We start from the raw sequence: 19562 nt of genomic DNA, 5'->3' as shown, positions 1-19562 counted from the left end.
TCCAAAGGAAAGATTCTTCTCTGGGTTGCCTCTTAGCTCACAACCAAATAACTTGATGCCATTGTTTCTGAGGTATCAAATGGCCTGAAGATGACATATTGATGTGCATGTACATGCAGTCTGCTGGTGGCAGGCAGCATGTAGAAAATTTGACAGCAGCAACAAGCTGACACACTTGTCAGATCCAACCTTGCCTGACAAACAGAAGCAGCCTGCGTGTGGGCATTGTTGGGGAAAGGAAATTTTGGAAGAGGGGTAGTAGTGAGTTGTGAAGGCACCTCTTTCAAGGGCAGCCATTTGCACTGCACCATTTCTGTGAGCAGATGTAAACCTGTTAGTGACTGTTTTGGCTACACTGTTTTGGTAGTTATACTCCATTCTGGGAGGAAGGGAGGGTTCAGTGCATTCTGCGCTTCACTTTGTGGGCATTGACAATAAGACATGGATCATAGGATGGTTTTCTTGTTTTTAACTTGGACTTTTTTATTTTGAAGAAATACTTTTCAAGTGATCATCACAAGTTACAAACTAGTCTTTTTCTTCAGTCTCAAACCAAACAGTGAAAAAAAAAAAGGAGTACCTTAAAAGACAATATTTTGGATTTGGAAAGAAGCTGAAATTATGTGGAAAGAGGGTCAAAACATTTAAATATCTTCAAAGGATGCTCAGCTTCTGTCCATGGCTTGAACCATGGCTGAACACCCTTTGGAGATATTTTGAAATTGTTTTCTTTAATATAATTCGAGTACATTTGCTTTTTTTTCTGGTTGTTTTTCTTTTTCGAATCATTAGCATACATGTTTTTGGTGGATAACTGTTTTGTTAATTGAATAAATGTAGAGGTTGCAACCCCAAACTGATGGATTTTTTTTCATACTGGTAAATGCAACATGATAAACCACACTGCAAAATGACCCCAATTTATTTTTTTCACCTATGAGAATGAAAATCATTTTACAAAATCACCTGAACAGCATGTGCCATGTTGTATTCATTTGTTAAACTTTAACACAAACTCTGCAACACTGTGAGGTGCCACTTGTGGTCAGCCTGGTCATAGCCATGACCGTGCAAAGTACTGGAAAGAGAATAGTCTTAACTGTGAACGCATTTGTTCTCCAGTTTCGTAAGGTGTATCACTGTATGTAGTGTGAAGCACGAATGCTACTGTCAGCTGTTTTCAATGACGTTTGTTTCATGAAAGACATGATTTAAAGATCCTTTCATCACTCCTGTACATATTCAGTATATTCTTGATCCAATAGAAGAGATTTGGTTCTTTTGTTATCAGATGACTAGAAGCTTAAGCTTAAGAACACTGACAAAATTTATGCTCAGATGTTAGTTTCACAGGCCATCAGAGTGTATGTTAACACTTTGGCAAGATTAAAACCCTTTCTGTCATGTTTAATGGCAGATTGGGGAATCGAAAATAGATAATTTTGCTTGAGTGACCAGTTGTGATCAGTCAGTTGATTCACTAGCGGACTGATCAATTGAATGATGCTCTGGCATTGTTTTGAAAAAACCCTCAGCAAGTCATCCAGAAAATATTCATATTTAGACTGTTCAGCTGGCATGTTCTTGATCTACTGACCTTGAAGGAACTAAAAAATGATCATGAATCATTGTCTTTGCTATGAACACGGCCTCAATCAGACAAAGATCATATTCATACTAATTGTTTGCATTGTCACCCTTTCAGTGAAATCAAGAACTCTGCAGCCTTTCAGCTGAACAGTCTTGACTGCATGCTCCTCGTGTAACTTATGTTATTCCACCCAAGCCTCTGGTTTACAGAAGGGCAACTTGTGATTTGCCATGTTTTATGCTTTACAATGGAACTCATCAATGTTGCTTTATTACTACTCAAGACTAATGTAATCAAGTGATGGAATCTGCACTCTTATTACGGTGACTGCAATGGTAAAAAGAGAAATATATATTGTATGAATCATACTATATCTTGTTCTGTGTATGTGGATGTCTGCAAGGAAGAGAGTTCCTTCTCTTTGAATATGCTGTATGAACTGGTCAAGTATCCTCTACATCACAAGTTCCTCAAAGCACAAAGCAGTTTTTCCTGCAAACCATACAGCAAAACTGGAGAAATGGTTAGGAAAAGGACAGGTGAGGGGACTCAAGACTCATGTGGGTTGTTTTCTCAATCCAACTTAGCAGTCATGGAAAGACAAGAGGGGGTTGGGGGGGGGGGGAGAAAGGGTGCGACAAAGTTTTGCATCCCCTTGAATTGTGACTGGTTCTGCACACCACAATGTGACCATAGATTTTAGCTTACAGCCTTGGCAAATCACTACTGAGCTTCAGAAAGGCAAGATGCTTTCAGTCACCCAAACTTTTTTGTGCTTCAAGTTGTTTCAGTTGTATCAAATTTGAGTCTTGACCTTTGAGCCTCTGACCTTGATTTTTATTCAACAGAATTTTCCACTTGTTGCCTTCATCATGATCAGTTATTGCAGTAAGTTTTCATGAATACTGAAGTCATAATGATGGATGCATGACTTGAGCTAAATCATGCTTAAACTTTAAAATCAATAATGCCATGTTGTATGACATCTGACAGTGAGTGTGCCTTTTCAAAACAAATGGCCTCGAAGATGTCATTGATATGTACCTAACAGCTGCCATTTCAAAAACACACTCATCTCCAATTACCCGAGTGAAATATTTTATTTCCATCCATACAATGTGGTTACACACACAGAAAAAGGACAAATGCTGAAAACTGGCCCCATCAAACATAGTTCTACTTCAAAATGATACCTCTTCTACAGTAACTAAGTTTGCACACATCAAAGTATACCTTTTCTTGTTTCTTAAAGGTTTTCATTTCTTACTTGTATAAACATTTTTAACCTAATGGACATATATTTATATATGTGTATGTCATGTTGTTGTTGTTGTTTTTTTTAATGGAATGCTCATATACATGTGAAAAGAAAAATATGTCGGTCTGTTTGAATTTTTAAAAAATTCAGACAACCCAAAAATGGCATGCTTGCACAGGCCTTTAAAAACGACTAGCTGAATAAAAAAAAAACCTCACTAAATCTGGATGTGGCTTTCATGCCACTAAAAAAAAAAGTGAAAACTCATTATTGCTGATTACAATTAATTTCAATGCCTATCAGATCTCAGATGAGAGGTCACTTGTTTTATTAGAAGTACACATAGGTGCAACACTAATAGCTGAGAAACAACACATAGCCTTCTACAAAAATCACTCTAGAATGATTCAATGAATAAAAAAACGTATTAAGACTTGGACCATTTTTTAATATTTTCTGTGAAATCTTACAATAACCAATGGCAAAAGAAGATGGAACAGTAAGCAAGACAATATAGGATGAGCAGCAATTTTAAACACAAGAGAAAACATTTCATCCTAAGCAAATCAGACATTAACACAAATAATCAGCAAAAGTGCAAGCAACAAAAGCCCTTTGAATATAGATACACAAGAGCTGTACTTTCCTCAACAAATGTAAACCCATGTATTTTCTCCAACACCGGATAAAAATTGTATTTTCTCCAACATCAAGTAAAAACAACAACAATATTTTCTTTAACTTAGTAAAAACATCGATATTTTCTCCAACACAAAGTGAACATTCTATCAACAATTTTTTTTCGTCGTTTTGTGATGCTTTTCCCCCTTGTAATACCAATAAAAAAAAACTGATCACTTGTAGTTCCACTCAAAACAGAAAGGTTTTAGTTTTTTGCTTACTCATTCAATTTTTATTGTTAAAAAAAAAAAAAGATAAATATTCAACAAGGTATTGTTACAAGATTATGAAATTTGCTTCCAAAACTTTTAGAATATATACTGAATAAAAAAAAAAAAAGAAGAAAAATCAACATCTACTGCTAACAAAAACGAACAGGACAATAAGCATTAACACTGAACAATAAAACCCTGAAGAGCCTTTTAAATTATGTATTTTTAAAAATGGGGTGAAAAAAGACATACCTCAGGAAACATTATTGAAACAAAAAACACCCATAACAAACCTCAGCTAACCCAAATCACAACAAAAGTCGTGTGATTACTTTCTTCTGTGTTCTTGTGTGTGCATGGGCTGCAACTTAAGTTTACTGTTTTTAAAATGTACGAGTGGGCTTTTATGTTTTTACCCCACCATGTAGGCAGCCATACACCATTTTCAGGAAAATGTCAACAACAATGAAAATAAGTGAATGTAAAGATTAAAATTTTCTGGAACCTGACCAACATGTCAGATGGACATGAGGGATATAGATCAGCTAGCAGTCAAAATCACATGTTGCTTATTGCAAGGTCAGCAAGCAGAGCAAGCAGAACATGAGCAGCAGGTCACATGGATCTCTTTCAGCACACAAGATGCTGACGCAGTGATAATGTGCTTCACATTTCCCGTCAGTAGTCCTTCGATCTGTGCCCGTCTTGCAATGCTGCAGATCTCTTTCACAGATACTGGCTCCTGGCTTGCATTGAAAGTTGCAGTGGCACATGATTTATCATCAGATATACGACAACTTGGACACCAAAAGAAAAATTCTGTTGCAGTAAATTTGTCTGTGTTTTAGCACATTCTCACAATTCATTTTCTTCATTTGTTTTTAACAGATAAAATCATACTTGTGTGGGGTGTATTTTGCTTTTAACATTGTGAAGATATCTTTTCAAATAAAGGGATTTTTAGTTCACTGATATTTTAAAAAATTACCACAGCAAGGCAACTCAAGTTCACTGATAAAAAAAAACCCAAAAAAACACATCAATGCAGCTCAACAGTAACAATATAAAAAGTGTGATATCACTCAGTAAAAGATTCCTCAAATGTAAAAAGCGCCATATACAAGAACATTCAGAAACACAAGAAATGTAAAATACAAATAAGATTACCACCTGACAACTTAATAATCAGCAATGGCGAAAATCTGTAAACACCATAAACAACATTCTGATTAAAAAAAATAAAATGAAAGGCCTTAAACAGAACAATGATTACAAGTGAGAATGAAACAATTTCAGTATTTCAAAAAAACAAAACAAAAAATTAACAGCTAACATATACATTATCAACCCTTCACCAAGAAAAAAAAAAAAAAGGCCCCGTCTTCAACACAAACAGCTTGTCAGTCTGGACAAGGCCCAACTGGTGTCAAAGACAGCTATTGCTTGGATAGCCGCCTGGCTGTCTGATGGTAAGGTTCCGCACGCTGCTTGCACCTGCTGCGGCGCTTTGGGTTCTTGGTGGTGGTGTTGGACAGCAGGTGAGTGAAGTCTGGCAGCTGCCCAGGAGAGGGAGGGGGAACGTCCAGTGTTGATGCTGGGCTGGAAGGGGATGGGGGAGCCACTGCTGAGGGGGAGCTGCACTGTACAGGCTGCACTGTACCGCCTCTCTCCTGACACACAGCACACAAAGATCTTTCAGTGAAAATGGCTTTGTTATCTCTATAACTGGACCTTTTATGCCCCCACCCCCCCCAAACTGACAGTAAAATAGGACTGAATGTGGGACCTCAATAACTAGACCGCTATTTCTTTAACTCAACTGAGCCCTGCACCTGAATATTGCTCTGGTGTCAAATCGTCCAGTAAAACATTTTTCATGATCCTGCACATACATAAACTGCAAGGAAAGGGAACTAATTTCTACAGTATTTCTGAATGTGTCCACATGTAACTTGGAGGAAAAACAGTATATTTTCTGCGTTTTTTCCAAATGAAAATGGCATGGAAGTCTACTGATGCTATAAACTCTCCAGGGTCGAATGGGCTAAACTGACAGTAAAACAGGACTGACTGTGGAACCTCCAGAACTGGACCTTTTTTGGTTTGTTTTAAACTGACAGTAAAATAGGAAAATGTGGGATCTCAAGATCGGACCTTTTCTTTTTTGTTTGAACTGACAGTAAAACAGGACTAAAGATGGGAGCAAGAAAACAGTGTAACTGTACCAGTCAAATCTTAAGTAACATGTTTTTTTTAAATTAGTAATTCAAAACAGAAACACTTAATAAACATATAAAATAGAATGATATAATCATATAAAATTAAATAGTCTTCAGTAGGTAAACCGCAAAAAGTACTTCAACCATTCAACCATCTCTGCTGAACAGGCATAAAACTGTTCTTGTAAAGGAGGAGGAAAATGGTTGCTTAGTGTCTGAAAGCTCACTATTTTTAACCTGCACACAGTCTCTACAAGGAGTTCTTTAAGTTTTGGATGTTCAAAAGCGCCACCCTCCAAATCCATTCACCATTATTCCTGAAAAAATGTATGTGGGTAGATTAGTTGGTGGTGGTGTTTGTATTTAAACCGTTTTCCACATTTTTAGTCAAGAACGATTTCGTCAGTTTGATTATACAGGTATCAAACAGGTGTAAGTTATCTGTACTAATTATTAGAATGACTCCGTAGTTCATAAAAAAACAAGCTTATCCACTAAAATGCTTTTAACTAATCACCAGATCAATACAATCATCAGATCCTCCATATAAAGGATTAAAACAAAAAGCAAGTCAAAATCATGTCATATACCTCACATATATTAAAAATCTGGTTATTGAGCACATCATTATATAAACTGCTTGGACAAGACTTTTGATGTGACAATTTTACATCTCCCTATAAATACATTTACCAGAATTCAACCATGATTAGTGATTTCAGTTTGGATCTTATAGAAATATTTAAATGCTGAGTAAGTGATGAACTTCAGTAAAACTGTCAAAATTTCTGCCACCCTACTATTTTTCAGCTGCAGATATTTTTTTTTCTGTCACTTGTGTTCACTGTATAATACAGCTGGTCCATGCTGGATGGCACCTATAAGTGTCAAGTGCAATAGTTGTATCACCACCTTTCACATCACACACACACACAAAATGCAAGCTCTGGGAGTTGACTGCTACAGCTGTTTTCTTGTTCTTCTCCTGTCAACGTGTTCCCTACAGTAAAAAAAAAAATTTAAAAAAAAAAAAAAAAAAAAAAAAAAAAATTGCCACACAACATCAGCTCTCAAACAATCAAGTGAATCTTGGGCTAACCTCTGTCCCCTTTTGAGCAGAAGGCCGGATCTGAACCACTATCTTTGAAGGAGTCAACCCACGGAACATGTTGCCAGGAGCCATGGCTGGTGGTGAAGCAGCAGCTATAGCTGGTGCTGGCTGCTGCTGGGCTTGTGCTCCAGATCCTCCTGCCACAACAAGTACACATAAAAAAATATACTTCCATGACAAGCACACACATAGTGCCATGACAAGCACACATGTAATGCCATGCCAATCAAACACATACTGCCACAACAAGTACACACATACTGCCATGACCACAAGCACACATACACTGCCATGACAATAAGCACACATATACTGCCATGACAAGCACAAATGTACTACCATGACAAGCACACACCTACTGCCATGACAACAAGTGTGCATGTACTGCCATGACAACAAGCCCACACATACTGCCACAACAAGTCCACATGTCAAGCACACATGTACTGCCATGACAAGTACAAACGTACTGCCATGACAGCAAGCACATATGTACTGCTATGACAACAAGCACATATGTACACTTCTCCACTCTTTAAGAATGCATGATAATTGACATGGATAGTGTCCTTCATATAGTCCAGCTGATTGCACAGGGCTGCCAAACTAAAAAAAAGAAAAAGAAAAAAAAAGATCACATTAAACATGAACCTCTCTCACAACCGGCAAAAGAGAAGAAAGAAGCCAACAATACAGTTCTAAATCATCTATCAAATACACCTTCATAGAATACACAGCAAAACAACATTTCTGATTCTCCCCAAAACATACTAAAAAACTGCTTGTTTAGGCAGTGATTTGGATACTTTGTTCTCATCATCCTCCCTGGCAGATGTAACTGGTAAGCAAATACACTGACAAGGGTGTTTTTTTTCTTTCTATTTACCAGTAAGGAACACCTTTTGTTCCACTTATCACATCCTGTGCGCTCACTCCATTTCTGTTTTAACATGACCACTTACTCAGGATCCAGTTGCGAAAGATGTGCTCAGCAGCCTCCTTGGCAGACCACCTGTTGTTAGGATCCACACGCAAAGTGTTGACAAGAAGTGTCTTCAGAGCTTCTGGCCAGTCAGGGAGGATCAGCTTCCTTTCGATATCTTCATCCTTCAAATTGCAGATCTGCAAAGACAAATTAATTATCAAAACAATAGCAATTTCTTTAACTTATGCACAACTGATCTTAAAAAAACAACAACAAAAAAAACAACACATACACAAAATTTTTTTCACAACACAGATTTAAACTGAAAAAAGTGAATGAAATAAACAGCAACCTGTGGCACATTTCACTGCCACAATACATACCACAGCCAGTTTGGAAAACACCCATCCCCCTATTTACCCCAGAAGCTCCGCAAGTCAAAATTTTCATTTTCAGTTTATCAACTGCTATTGTTTGCAGACCTTTACTTCAGTCATCAGGATCAACATGTATTTTCAAGCTAACCCAAAGCTTTATACTCTACAATGGCTTCTTTTTATATTATTTCAATTGCATCTAAAAAGTTAACTTATACAAGAAAATGTCACTGTGCAGTGCGATTCATCTTTTTTTTTTTATCATCTCACACCAAATACATTTGCATGTCCACTTACCTTAATAAGACACTGCATGCGCAAGTGTTGCAGCTTGGCTGGATCCTGCTCCAGATACCTGGTCTGTCCGGTGCAGACGTACACCATGACATGGTACCCACAAAGGCAGTAGAGCAGTGACAGTGCCAATGCCCACACATCAGTGCCGGGCCCTAGACGGCCTGCTTCTCTGGGCATCTTCTCTGTTGCAATCTGTCAAACATCACTCTGAATAACCACCCTGAAGAGACTTGGATTTAAGCACAATCACAGCAAATATTACTGTTCATTATCAATCAAGTTTATTATCATAGCTTATTTGTGAGAAAATATCATGAACTACAAGACCAAACTTTCAAAGATTCAAGGATATCCTGAGAAACCCTTCACAAGGTGACATCTTCAAACTATTTTCCTTTCTGGCTTCAGAAAATCTGTAGAAAGCTAATAATAACATACAAAAAAAATCAGTTTAGAGACCCTGTGAAGTATAACCCAAACCAACAACTAAAAAATTCACAAAAAGAAAATCATATCAATAACAGGAAATGTACATATACGGTTTCGTATTTTGTGCAGAAACATATTGATTTGTCTGGAAGTCGATACTTCAAATACAAGGTTTTACAAGAACATGTGCTAAATGTTAAACAAGTGCCAAGTGTTAACAAAGTTAACAACAAAAAATCAAAATGCTAAACCATTTTCCCAGCTTTTGATCCATACCTGTAGAATAGTGTTGCAACTCTCTGGACTGAGGTATTCATTGGTAAGTCCTTCTAACACCTGGTCCTTTGGTGTCTGACTAGAACCAAAGTCAATGAACTTCAGTCGCCATCCCCCTTTTGGCTGGATATCCAAACACAAGTTCTCCGCTGAAAAAAAAGACACAGATACATTGTTAAATCCAGTGCTCTACACAAACATACACTCACACACACATACTCTCACATGAAAAAAGAAAGACACAGATATTGTTTAATCCAGTGCTCTACACAAACACACATTCACACACACATAGTCTCACATGAAAAAAGAAAGACACAGATATTATTAAATCCAGTGCTCTACACAAACACACATTCACACATACACTCCAACAAGAATAAGAAAAGACACAGAGATGTTGTTTAATCAAGTATTCTACACAAACACACATTAACACACACTCTCACATGAAAAAGAAAGACTCAGAGATATAGTTTAATCCAGTGCTCTACACAAATTCACACTCACTCACTTGATATAGGAAAAGACACAGAGATCATTTAAACTGGTGCACTATACAAAAACACATTCACACTCACATACACATAATGGGAAAACACACAAAAGAAAAAAAAATCAACAAATCTACAATTTCATGAGACTGAATACACAAATTCTTTTACTTTCAATTCTTATCATCCGTTCATAGAAACAGTAATTTGTAGCTCAACTTATGCACAAATGCTTTAGAATAAATATGACTAAAGAGATTCTGCTTTATTCAATGTACTGAGAAACACACACGCACACACAAAAAAGGGGGCATATTGGCAGCTTACAAATCAAAAATATCCAATTCTAAGCATGCACCAGTCACAGCCTCTCCCTTGCTCCCTTCCAGACTCTTCCTGTCCATTCTTCACAGCTTTCTCTCCTACATCATCTCCATTTCTTTGCAAAACTCCAGAAATCACCCCACATAAAAGAGCTTTTGTTAACACACAAATATGCATCCCTGTCACTTTGAAAACTGAAAGCATGTGCTGCATGCTCATCATGTGGGCAAATGGGATGTTCTAAAATTTTCAAGAACGAAAACATAAAGAGAGTGAAAATCATGTGTCAAGGCCGAGTCTGACAATAAGATCATCTGCTAAGTAGAAAATTCAGTTTGTCCAATGAAAGCGTCCCTTTCCTCCCTTCCATAATTCCTCTCTCTTCATAGCTGTTTCCACAAAAACGCATGACATTTTTAACCCATGAATCCAGACAATTATGTAAGTGTGCAGCAATGCAGATGTGATCAGAATGTGCTGTAAGAATGACCCATTGAATGTAGCCTGGGACTCCCAAAAGCAAAATTAAATAAGTCCCTGGCAAGTTTCAGTTTGTTTCAGTTTCAAGTTTGTCAGATCCAATACACACTACAACTTCTGTTAAAAAAAAAAAAAAAAAAAAAAAAAAAAAAAAAAATATATATATATATAAAATCATTTTAAAAAGTAAAAAGAAAAAAAATGCAGCAGCAGCAGATGCCTGACCTCAGCAAAAACCCTACCTCCTGATCTGGCCTTGAGAGCCTATCTTAAGAAAATCTTAGCCGATCTTAGCACAACCAAGACTTTTATCAGATGCTCTGCTGACAAGAAGAGCAAAAAACAACTTACGTTTGATGTCCTGGTGTGTGACACCCTGACTGTGCAGTTTGTGCAGGGTGGCAAAGGCCTGAAAGGCCAGCACCATCACCATCTTAGGGTCACACAGCTGCTTGGTGTAGTCTGATCCAGACTCCATCACAGACTTCAGTGACAGACCTGAACACAACATGTGCCTCCATGATTTACATGCAACATTCTCTGCGACCTTCGTTTACATTAAAGCCCTGTACTCTCTTCATCTACAAACCACATGTCAGAGCACATGGAGGTAGAGCAGTAGCACCCAACAATGAACTGCATGTCTAAGGGTTCCAGTCCCATGTACCAGGATTAATAACCTCCCTCCACACCCCCTTGAGAGGTAATCTGGGTGCTAGTCATTTGGATGAGATTATAAACCAAGGTCCCATGTGCTCCATGCACCTCGCACAAGTAAAAGAACCCATGGCAAAAAAAGTGTTGTTGCTGACAAAATTCTGTAGAAAAATCCACTTTGATGGTGTAAAAATCAAACCAAAAAAACACTTCCACACATAAAGAAGAAAAAAATATGGATGTTACTGCAATGCTGAAATCTTTGTGACAAACAGTTATACAATTCAATAAACTTTTCTTTCTCTTTTTTTTTTCAACAATACAATAATCTGAACAATTATACAGACAAGTTATAAAGCAATGGCAAACAAAATATCAAAGTCAATACAAAACAGCATGTTTAACACGTGTCAGTCTGTATATGACAGTGGTATTTATCACTGTCTGCTCAATACATTATCTGATTTTGTTGCTGGTGGCAATATATTTTGTCACTTCATCAATTCTGTCAGCAATGTGACATCTTGTCTCCATGTAACTCTGGCCGTCTGGTGGTATATATGTTATTGTTCAATTGTCAAGAATCCAAAAATGTTTAGGAGAGATTCAATCTGATCCAATGTTGATATCTATATGTCTATATACTTTAACAGATATAGGCAGCTGTCACACTTCATTAAAAAATAAGTTCCAATGTGTATCAACAAATCTGACTTGCCCTTGAACAAGTTGAAGGTAGAATAATAACTTTCACAGTATCTTTACTTGCCTGCAAACTCCTGAAAGATCTCAGTGACCCCGTCTGTCATGTTGACACCATGCACTTGTGGGATTCCAACATTGCCACGGAACATGATAGGCACCTGAACCTCGTTCCTGGACAGTGTTCCTTTAACCTACACAAACACCAAAAATACCAATGAAAATGTATCAGCCTTCAGATACACACTTACAGCTGAGCTATACTGATCTGTGCTTGATAAATGGAAAAATGAATAAATCATTACATAAACAGAATATATATGAATCTGGAAAAAGGCTGCAGTATAGTGAAAGCATGACACCAACACAAGACATAAAAGACTAAAACCAGCAAGTTTGCCAGGCACCCCATATATGAACATATGGAAACAAGATTTTACTTTTTCTAGCATATTTGGGCAACATACAGCAAAATGATGAAAATATGTCAAAATGTAACACGTTCACATCTTTAGAGTAAAAATTAAAACAGTGATCCGAACAGCACACAACCCTTGTATTATTCAGTTTCTGTTCTCATGTCAAAAGTTATGGATAACCTAACACAGGAAAAAAATGGCATACAACCAGCACCTTTTCACACAGGCACTGTATCAAAATAAGCAACAGGTCACAATGAACACACAAAATCATCAGTCCTTGTTCAAGATTACATTCACTGATGAAACCTAAACCCATGGACACCTACTGTTTTGCGCATGAATGTTTTGCCAGTTCTGCGATCCTGACACATAGCAGCTTCCCCAAATGCCCCCTTGGACTGAGTGCCTGGAATGATGTCATACTGAAGACCTTCTGTGTACACACCATCGTCACAATAGAGCACCTATAACAAAAAACATACAAACACACATTACAGTTTCACACCTTATCCAGTTTAAAAAATTTTTTTTTTAAAGTATCAACTGTCCATCATAACATACCTTGACGATGGCTACTAAAATCATTACATTATATAAACTGAGAAGGAACAAATCCACAGTGACAGAAATATCCTAAAACACAATTGTTATTTCAAAATATTCACTGATCATAGTCTCTATGAATGGTTAGCCATAGAAAAACCAACAAAAGACAAACAAAAAACCACCACTTTCATAACAATCTTTCACTGAACACTCACACAGACTGACAGTGTCAAAGACATAATTTATAATGATATGGGTTACATTCTATTTCTATAATTCACAAATTATAAGCGTTTTGATAAAACTTCAAGAGCAACCAAATGGTTCTATGTGCACATGAACAAAACCATATAAATTATGAATTCATAACACATTAAATACTTTCTGTCCCCTCTGAAGTGCGGACAATAGATTTTATGTGCTTCACCCTCAACATATGAAAACTCATAACTGAAGTTGAAAAAAAAATTGTCGTTTTCCTGTCATCACCTTCCAACAAGTTCAATACAATTACTACAACTGAACCTTTTCATAACACACACTTTCACACTCTCACACATATACGCACATATGCACATGCAAAGGCACGTATGCACACACACACACACACACAGTCTGAAAGTTTTAAATTTTACACAAATGCCATTCTTGAGAAGAGATCAAGCGGAGATAAGAGTTACCTTCTGCTCTTCGCAAATCACTCCTCTCTTTGTTGGCATTTCATTCAGCAACTGAATGATATCCTCATCAGTGCCATGGGATATGGGTCTGAAACAATTCATGCACTGGTTAACATTCAAGTCTCCAGCAAAACGTTCAGTTTTAACTCTTAGCACAGAAACAGAATATAACTTTGAGAATCATCTTTACTGCATCAGATACTCAAAACATTGTTGAACCAACTCTTCAATATTTTATATTCTAAGTACTACTACTACTACTGCTACTACTACTACTGCTACAGTTTTCATTACTAACACAGTAACAGATAAATGATGACTATCAGATGGCCACTAAAAAGTAATGGCCACTAAGACTAAAAAGTTATATACATGATCACGGTAGACAAGCAATAAACATATATTCAACATAAGGCAAAGGGAAAGAAAGACCAGCTTTCCAGTAAGAAAAGGATAAGTTAGAAAAATGCCTGGTAAGACCCAAACAGACTAACACTCAAAAATCAAAAAATATGCATGAACACTCACACACACACACATTCACACATAAACGACACTTTTTTTTTTTAAGAGGAAGACAGCTGCATATAAATTCATAACGAAATCACAAAATACATTATACAATGTCACTTCTAAATTTGTTACACATCCAAACAATCATTCCATAAAAATAAAAAAACATGTACACACAAATGCATACATACAGTCACACACCCTCACCTTTTTTTGTTCACAGACAGTTCCTCCACTTCCTCCACAATGTCCAGGTCAGCCAGGTCATCAGCTGCAGCATCACAGGAGCTCTGTCCCATTCGCACATTGATGCTAAGATCCTTCTCCAGCAGCCCAGGCTGCCGCATGCTGACGTAATTCTGCAGCTGTCGGGTGTGTTGCATATCAACCACGACCTCATCCTCAGAGTACACGGAGGTAGAGGACTGCCCAATGCCCAACGCTGAGGCTCCATTCTCCACACTTGGTTGACGTGTCTGAGTCTTTCGGATGTTGATGTCCGTTTCTTCATTTGCAGTCACTGACACTGCATAATAGTTATATTTTTGCATCAGACAATGGACATTATGAAAAATATTACACCTTTACAACAACAAAAAATCTGCATATGTATCAATAAGCTGTGTCACTGTTAAAGTTCATACCACATGGTGATTCCCATTCCTAACATCAGGATGAAAGATAAGTCACCAACAGTAGTCACAAACAGCAGTACACAAAAGTTATTATCAAGCACACACACACACACAAAAAAAAAAGAAAAAAAAAAAGAAAAAGAAAAAAAAAGCAGATACTTGTGTGTGATCTGCAAATGGAGCACAATTTGTTTTCTTGCATACTAAAACAGAACTGTGTAAAATACAATTTCTGTTGGGAACATACATTTCTGGTTTTACAAACAAACATCTTCAATTTCTGGGAGAGGAATCCATTCATGACTTATAGTAGTGTAAAGTAACATTTGCAATGCTGTTGTGTAATTCACTCACCCACTCCCCTTTCCTAATCTCTCCCCAGCACCATATTTTGAATAGTTTGTATACATTTTACCAGTAAAACACATGTATTTATTATGCTTTATCATATGACAAGACCATTTGATCATGAAGTGTGCTGTGATTTGTGAAAATACATAAAACAGTTAAAGACAAAAGCCATTATGATTAAATACAATCGTAACAAATGTGATCACTTACCTGTGTTATTTGGAAAGGGAGTGGGAGCAATGAAGGTCGTCCCAGCCAGTGTTCCCCCTTCTTCCACAGGCTGGGTTATTACCGCCCTCCTCCTTAAAATGCCTGGTCCATCCATTTTACCTGTAAACAGGAACAGAACTGCCATCAAGTGATCCAAATCAATCTGAATTAATCTACATTCATCAACATAACTTAAATAATCTTACACATTCTTCTGTACCTGTACTTATGGCAGGTTTCACAGTATTAGGGTCAGAGAAAACTTTCAATTTATGTGACATCAATCTTGCAAGTTTCTCACTTTTCTGTCAATTTTGTGCATGTTTTACAATTCACATGTAAAAATGTGAATAAAACAGACTACTTAATATTTCCTCCAAGTGTTGTGTTTTATCTGTGTGAGACATGTGTCTGGGCATGAGAAAAGATGGATGCCACTTCCTAATTCTTCATGTCTAAAACTCAAGTCAAACAATTTCTTGCATTTTTCCATACAATTATTATGATTTTTTATTAAATGTTGCTAGATTTACGTATATCAAATTAGCTGTTTTTCGAATTCACCACACTTAATTTTTCTTGCTGAGATAATAATATAGTTATTTTGATTCTTAAGTATGTCCAAGTAAATTTATGTGATCTCTGTATATATTATATATATATATATATATATATATATATATATATATATATATATTCGGACAAGGACATGTCTTAAAGAGTCAATGTTGTCAAGTGTTCTAAATACATAAGGTGTTCATAGACATGTCGATGTAAATTGGAATGTAACTTTTTTATGTGATCCCTGGCTGAAACACATACATCTTTTATATGCATATTTTACATCTAAATTATGAGCATGTTCCACACTACCACATGCAAATTTCTCTTTGGACATAATAAAGCAGACTTGACTTCCAAAAGTTTATAAACTGACCACTGCATGCAGTACACTGTAGTTTTTGTGTTGTTGTTTTTTTATTCTTTATTTCCTGTGCGAAATATATGACTTTCACAAAGTTTCAATTTCAAAGACAAGAGCATGCCGTGTATGGGTGAAAAAACAACTTTCTATGGATCTAGCAACCAAAGATACCAAGCCGAGGGAATCCCCTAATTAAGGACATAATGACCTTATTGCAATCATAAATCACACTTTCCTTGTGGGGGTCCTAAACCAATAATGGCTTTATGATTAACTGAAACTCCTTTGGGATTAATATTTTTCTCTTGCACCTGTTGTATTTCCTAAATTAAAAAAAAATTTAAAAAAAGTCTTAAAGCTTTTTCTTACTAGTATCACAACTCAAAACTGAGAGACATACTAGACAGATGGTAAGATTTTCTGGAACAGACACTGCAAGACTTCAGTGAATGCTAAGTAGTCTTTCTTTTGTGTTTCTTGCAACATGAGGGAGGAACAAAATTCTTTTCCTCAAATATTTTGTATAATATATATGTAGTCAAGTACAGTTTTGAACTGAATAGGTCTTGATTAGAAATCACTGTGAGTGTCAGGTTGTAACTGCTGTTGTAAAATTAAAACTGCACAATAATTTGATCCAGTTTTAATCAACTTGCATCAGGGGCTGGACAGCCCTACCACAGCTTCTATCTAGAACGACAGGGATGACGTCACCTACATGAGAACACAGAAGCTAAAACCAAAACACAAGTCTTGGCCTTGTACAACAGTTGCAGTGCTGCAATATCTATGGATAATTTAGTGCATTATTTATTGCCCACAAGCCCATTCAAAATTCTACAATTACTTTTTCAGTTTTGGGCCCACATTCAATCTGTTGATCTTCCCAACACCTAAGTAGTGTGGGATTTCTGGCACCAAACTGATGGCGTTGTGAACCCCTGTCCCCGTTGGTGTTACAACCAGCAGAAGGGGAATTTCATAGGGGTGGGGTGGGTGAAGGGTGTGGAGAGAGGATGATAAAACTGTACATGCCATGCCCGTTGCTTCTGTTCAAATTCTACGGTGTAACAATCGATAGTCGACCAAATAATGCACAACATTTCAAAAACTGAACAAGTTCTATATCTCATTTTCTGGCAAGAAGTTTAACCTTATCCAGGTATCACAAAATACGCATTTTGTAATTGTATAGACCATATAATACCAATTTCGTACTAAACCTTCACCTAGTATTCCAGGTATCACAAAATACACATTTCGTATGACTTTACCAATTTCGTACTAAACCTGCGCCTAGTATCAAATCGTAATGTAATAGACGCTTAATGAACTTATCTAAGTAAATACAAGTACCACAGCCCGTTTTCCGTCAGTTTGTATGAGGTCGTCTGCTACCAAACGACACTTCGATTCTGGACTGAAAACATAATCAGAAGTGACGACAACACTATCAATGAGTGTGTTTAAACATATAAACATAAAATAAATACCCAATATACCAAAATAAGCATTTCAGTTACCTCTGAATGACGGTTTAAGTTGTAGTTTTTCTTCGCGCACATTCACAAAGATGGCGATGCTCCAATGTTTGTGGAAGCACTTTACTCATTGCGAATTTTCATTGGTTGCGAAACAGGAGAGCGATCTGCAAAAGGAAATGACGTTTTTGCATTTGCAGGTTTTCATTGGCTCATGATATCATGTGATCAAAAAAGGGGCTTCCCCAAACTTCTCAGAAACGGTTGACGAATGACACTTGACGAAATTAACGTCGGAAACGGCCTTGACAGGGCGTCGTCAGGTCATGCCGCGGTTCGTCGGAACAACGTTTTACCGGAACTAACTGCAGTATCTTGGCAGGAATTTGCAAAACCACGAGCAGAATTTAAGAAAAAGAATGAGCGTTCGGGAGGGGTTGGACTGCCAAGGAAGGGGAGGGGCGGAGGTGTGGGCTGGGGTGGCCTGGTTGGAGCCTTTCCATAAATAATCCCGTCTCTCGTTCAGCTGCTTTGACCTTCCCTGACCTGTCAGGTAGCGTGATGTGATTTAATCCGGACAGATGTTTCGCTGACCTAAACCCGACCGACGTACAATGAGAGTCATCTTAATTGTTTCCCTACACGGGGAATCCTTATTCGGTTCGCCAACTGAAGAAATGAATGATTCTATATTAGCCTATATATATACAGTAGGCCACGGTCCCAAGGTTGTCATAGCTGAGGGGTGGCAATGGGGACAAGCTCCTATTGTATATAAAATGCCCCTCACGGCGCGCGTCTCCAACAGCCTCTGACAACTAGTCCAGCTCCTAGCCTGCTCGTGTGGCTTAGTATAAGCCCGGCGGAACTGCTACTACTGATAGGAGAAGGGGCGAAGGCGGGTTACCTGGTGCCTGAAAACCAGTGCTTCAGTTTGGGTAGATGGGGCTCATCAGTCTGGGAAGACAGCTCATCTAAGAGAAGGAAAACTGAAACTCTGATTTCAAACCTCCGCTACCTTGCGGCCATACCCACTCATAGGAAAGGCTTCGGGAGTCAACCCCGAGGAAAAATCCAGAGCCGGAGTCCCCAAGGCAGTCCGAGGCTGTATACAGCATCGTTCTGGCAACTCCTGCGACCGGGCACTGGAACCATGCGTATCGGCGCTTGCCTTTCCAATGGACCATTCCAGCGACGTGGAGAGGGGGGGTCTGCTGCATGGGTAACAGCTTGCCCTCCATACTTACTTACCCAGGCTTTGCGGCGCTCTGGAGAGGTCACTCCAGCTTCGCTTTGCAGCGTCGACAAAACACGGGAAGTAGCAGTCTACCGGTTATAAGTCTGCATACTCAATTGGCGTAGAGTCAGACGCCAGGGGCTGCTTCCGACGGTGGGAGAGGTCATCGCATCTCATTGGGCAGCTACCGCCCGCCTTAAGCTGGGCAGTCCGCAGCCAGTAAGGTGCTGCCCCGCCACGGTCCGTTAGCCTCACTGGGTGCGTGGGGTTTAGGGTGAAAACCGACAAGCTGATCGACAACTGTGCACCAGGCAACAGAAAAATGAAAACTCCCGCCCTGAAATTGGGCACATGGAATGTAAGGACAATGACACCAGGCTTTTCTGACGACCTGCAGGAAGTAAATGATGCTCGCAAGACAGCCGTCATCGACAGAGAACTGAGCAGACTGCAGATGGACATTGTCGCCCTTCAAGAAATCAGGCTCCCAGAAACAGGATCTGTGAGGGAGAGAGACTTCACCCTGTTC

The 19562-nt window shown here is 38.1% G+C and overlaps 1 protein-coding gene across 1 annotated transcript; it reads right to left on the bottom strand.

Moving 5' to 3' along the window:
- Window positions 1-2677: 2677 nt before the first annotated feature.
- LOC143276121 (uncharacterized) lies at window positions 2678-17988 on the bottom strand. Its single transcript, XM_076580533.1, has 12 exons — window positions 17839-17988; window positions 15391-15510; window positions 14402-14720; window positions 13682-13769; window positions 12782-12919; window positions 12101-12227; window positions 11026-11172; window positions 9377-9525; window positions 8672-8863; window positions 8035-8194; window positions 7061-7209; window positions 2678-5412 (listed from the first exon to the last, which is right to left on the bottom strand). The coding sequence occupies exons 2-12, from the start codon at window positions 15503-15505 to the stop codon at window positions 5179-5181; spliced, it is 1818 nt and encodes a 605-aa protein (XP_076436648.1). The 5' UTR covers window positions 15506-15510; window positions 17839-17988; the 3' UTR covers window positions 2678-5178.
- Window positions 17989-19562: the final 1574 nt, after the last annotated feature.

The sequence above is a fragment of the Babylonia areolata genome, chromosome 2 (genome assembly GCF_041734735.1).
Source record: "Babylonia areolata isolate BAREFJ2019XMU chromosome 2, ASM4173473v1, whole genome shotgun sequence".
Taxonomy (NCBI): Eukaryota; Metazoa; Mollusca; class Gastropoda; order Neogastropoda; family Buccinidae; genus Babylonia; species Babylonia areolata.
This window is presented reverse-complemented; position numbering and strand designations above follow the sequence as displayed.

What these genes read in the sequence shown, in the direction of transcription:
- LOC143276121 (XM_076580533.1), bottom strand. Translation starts at nt 15,505, where the DNA reads ATGGATGGACCAGGCATTTTAAGGAGGAGGGCGGTAATAACCCAGCCT. An exon ending in CTGTCTGTGAACAAAAAAAG is followed by an intron (nt 13,770 to 14,401) that starts GTGAGGGTGTGT and finishes GAATTGTTTCAG; the next exon opens with ACCCATATCCCATGGCACTG. An exon ending in CTGCTCAAAAGGGGACAGAG is followed by an intron (nt 5,413 to 7,060) that starts GTTAGCCCAAGA and finishes GCTGTGTGTCAG; the next exon opens with GAGAGAGGCGGTACAGTGCA.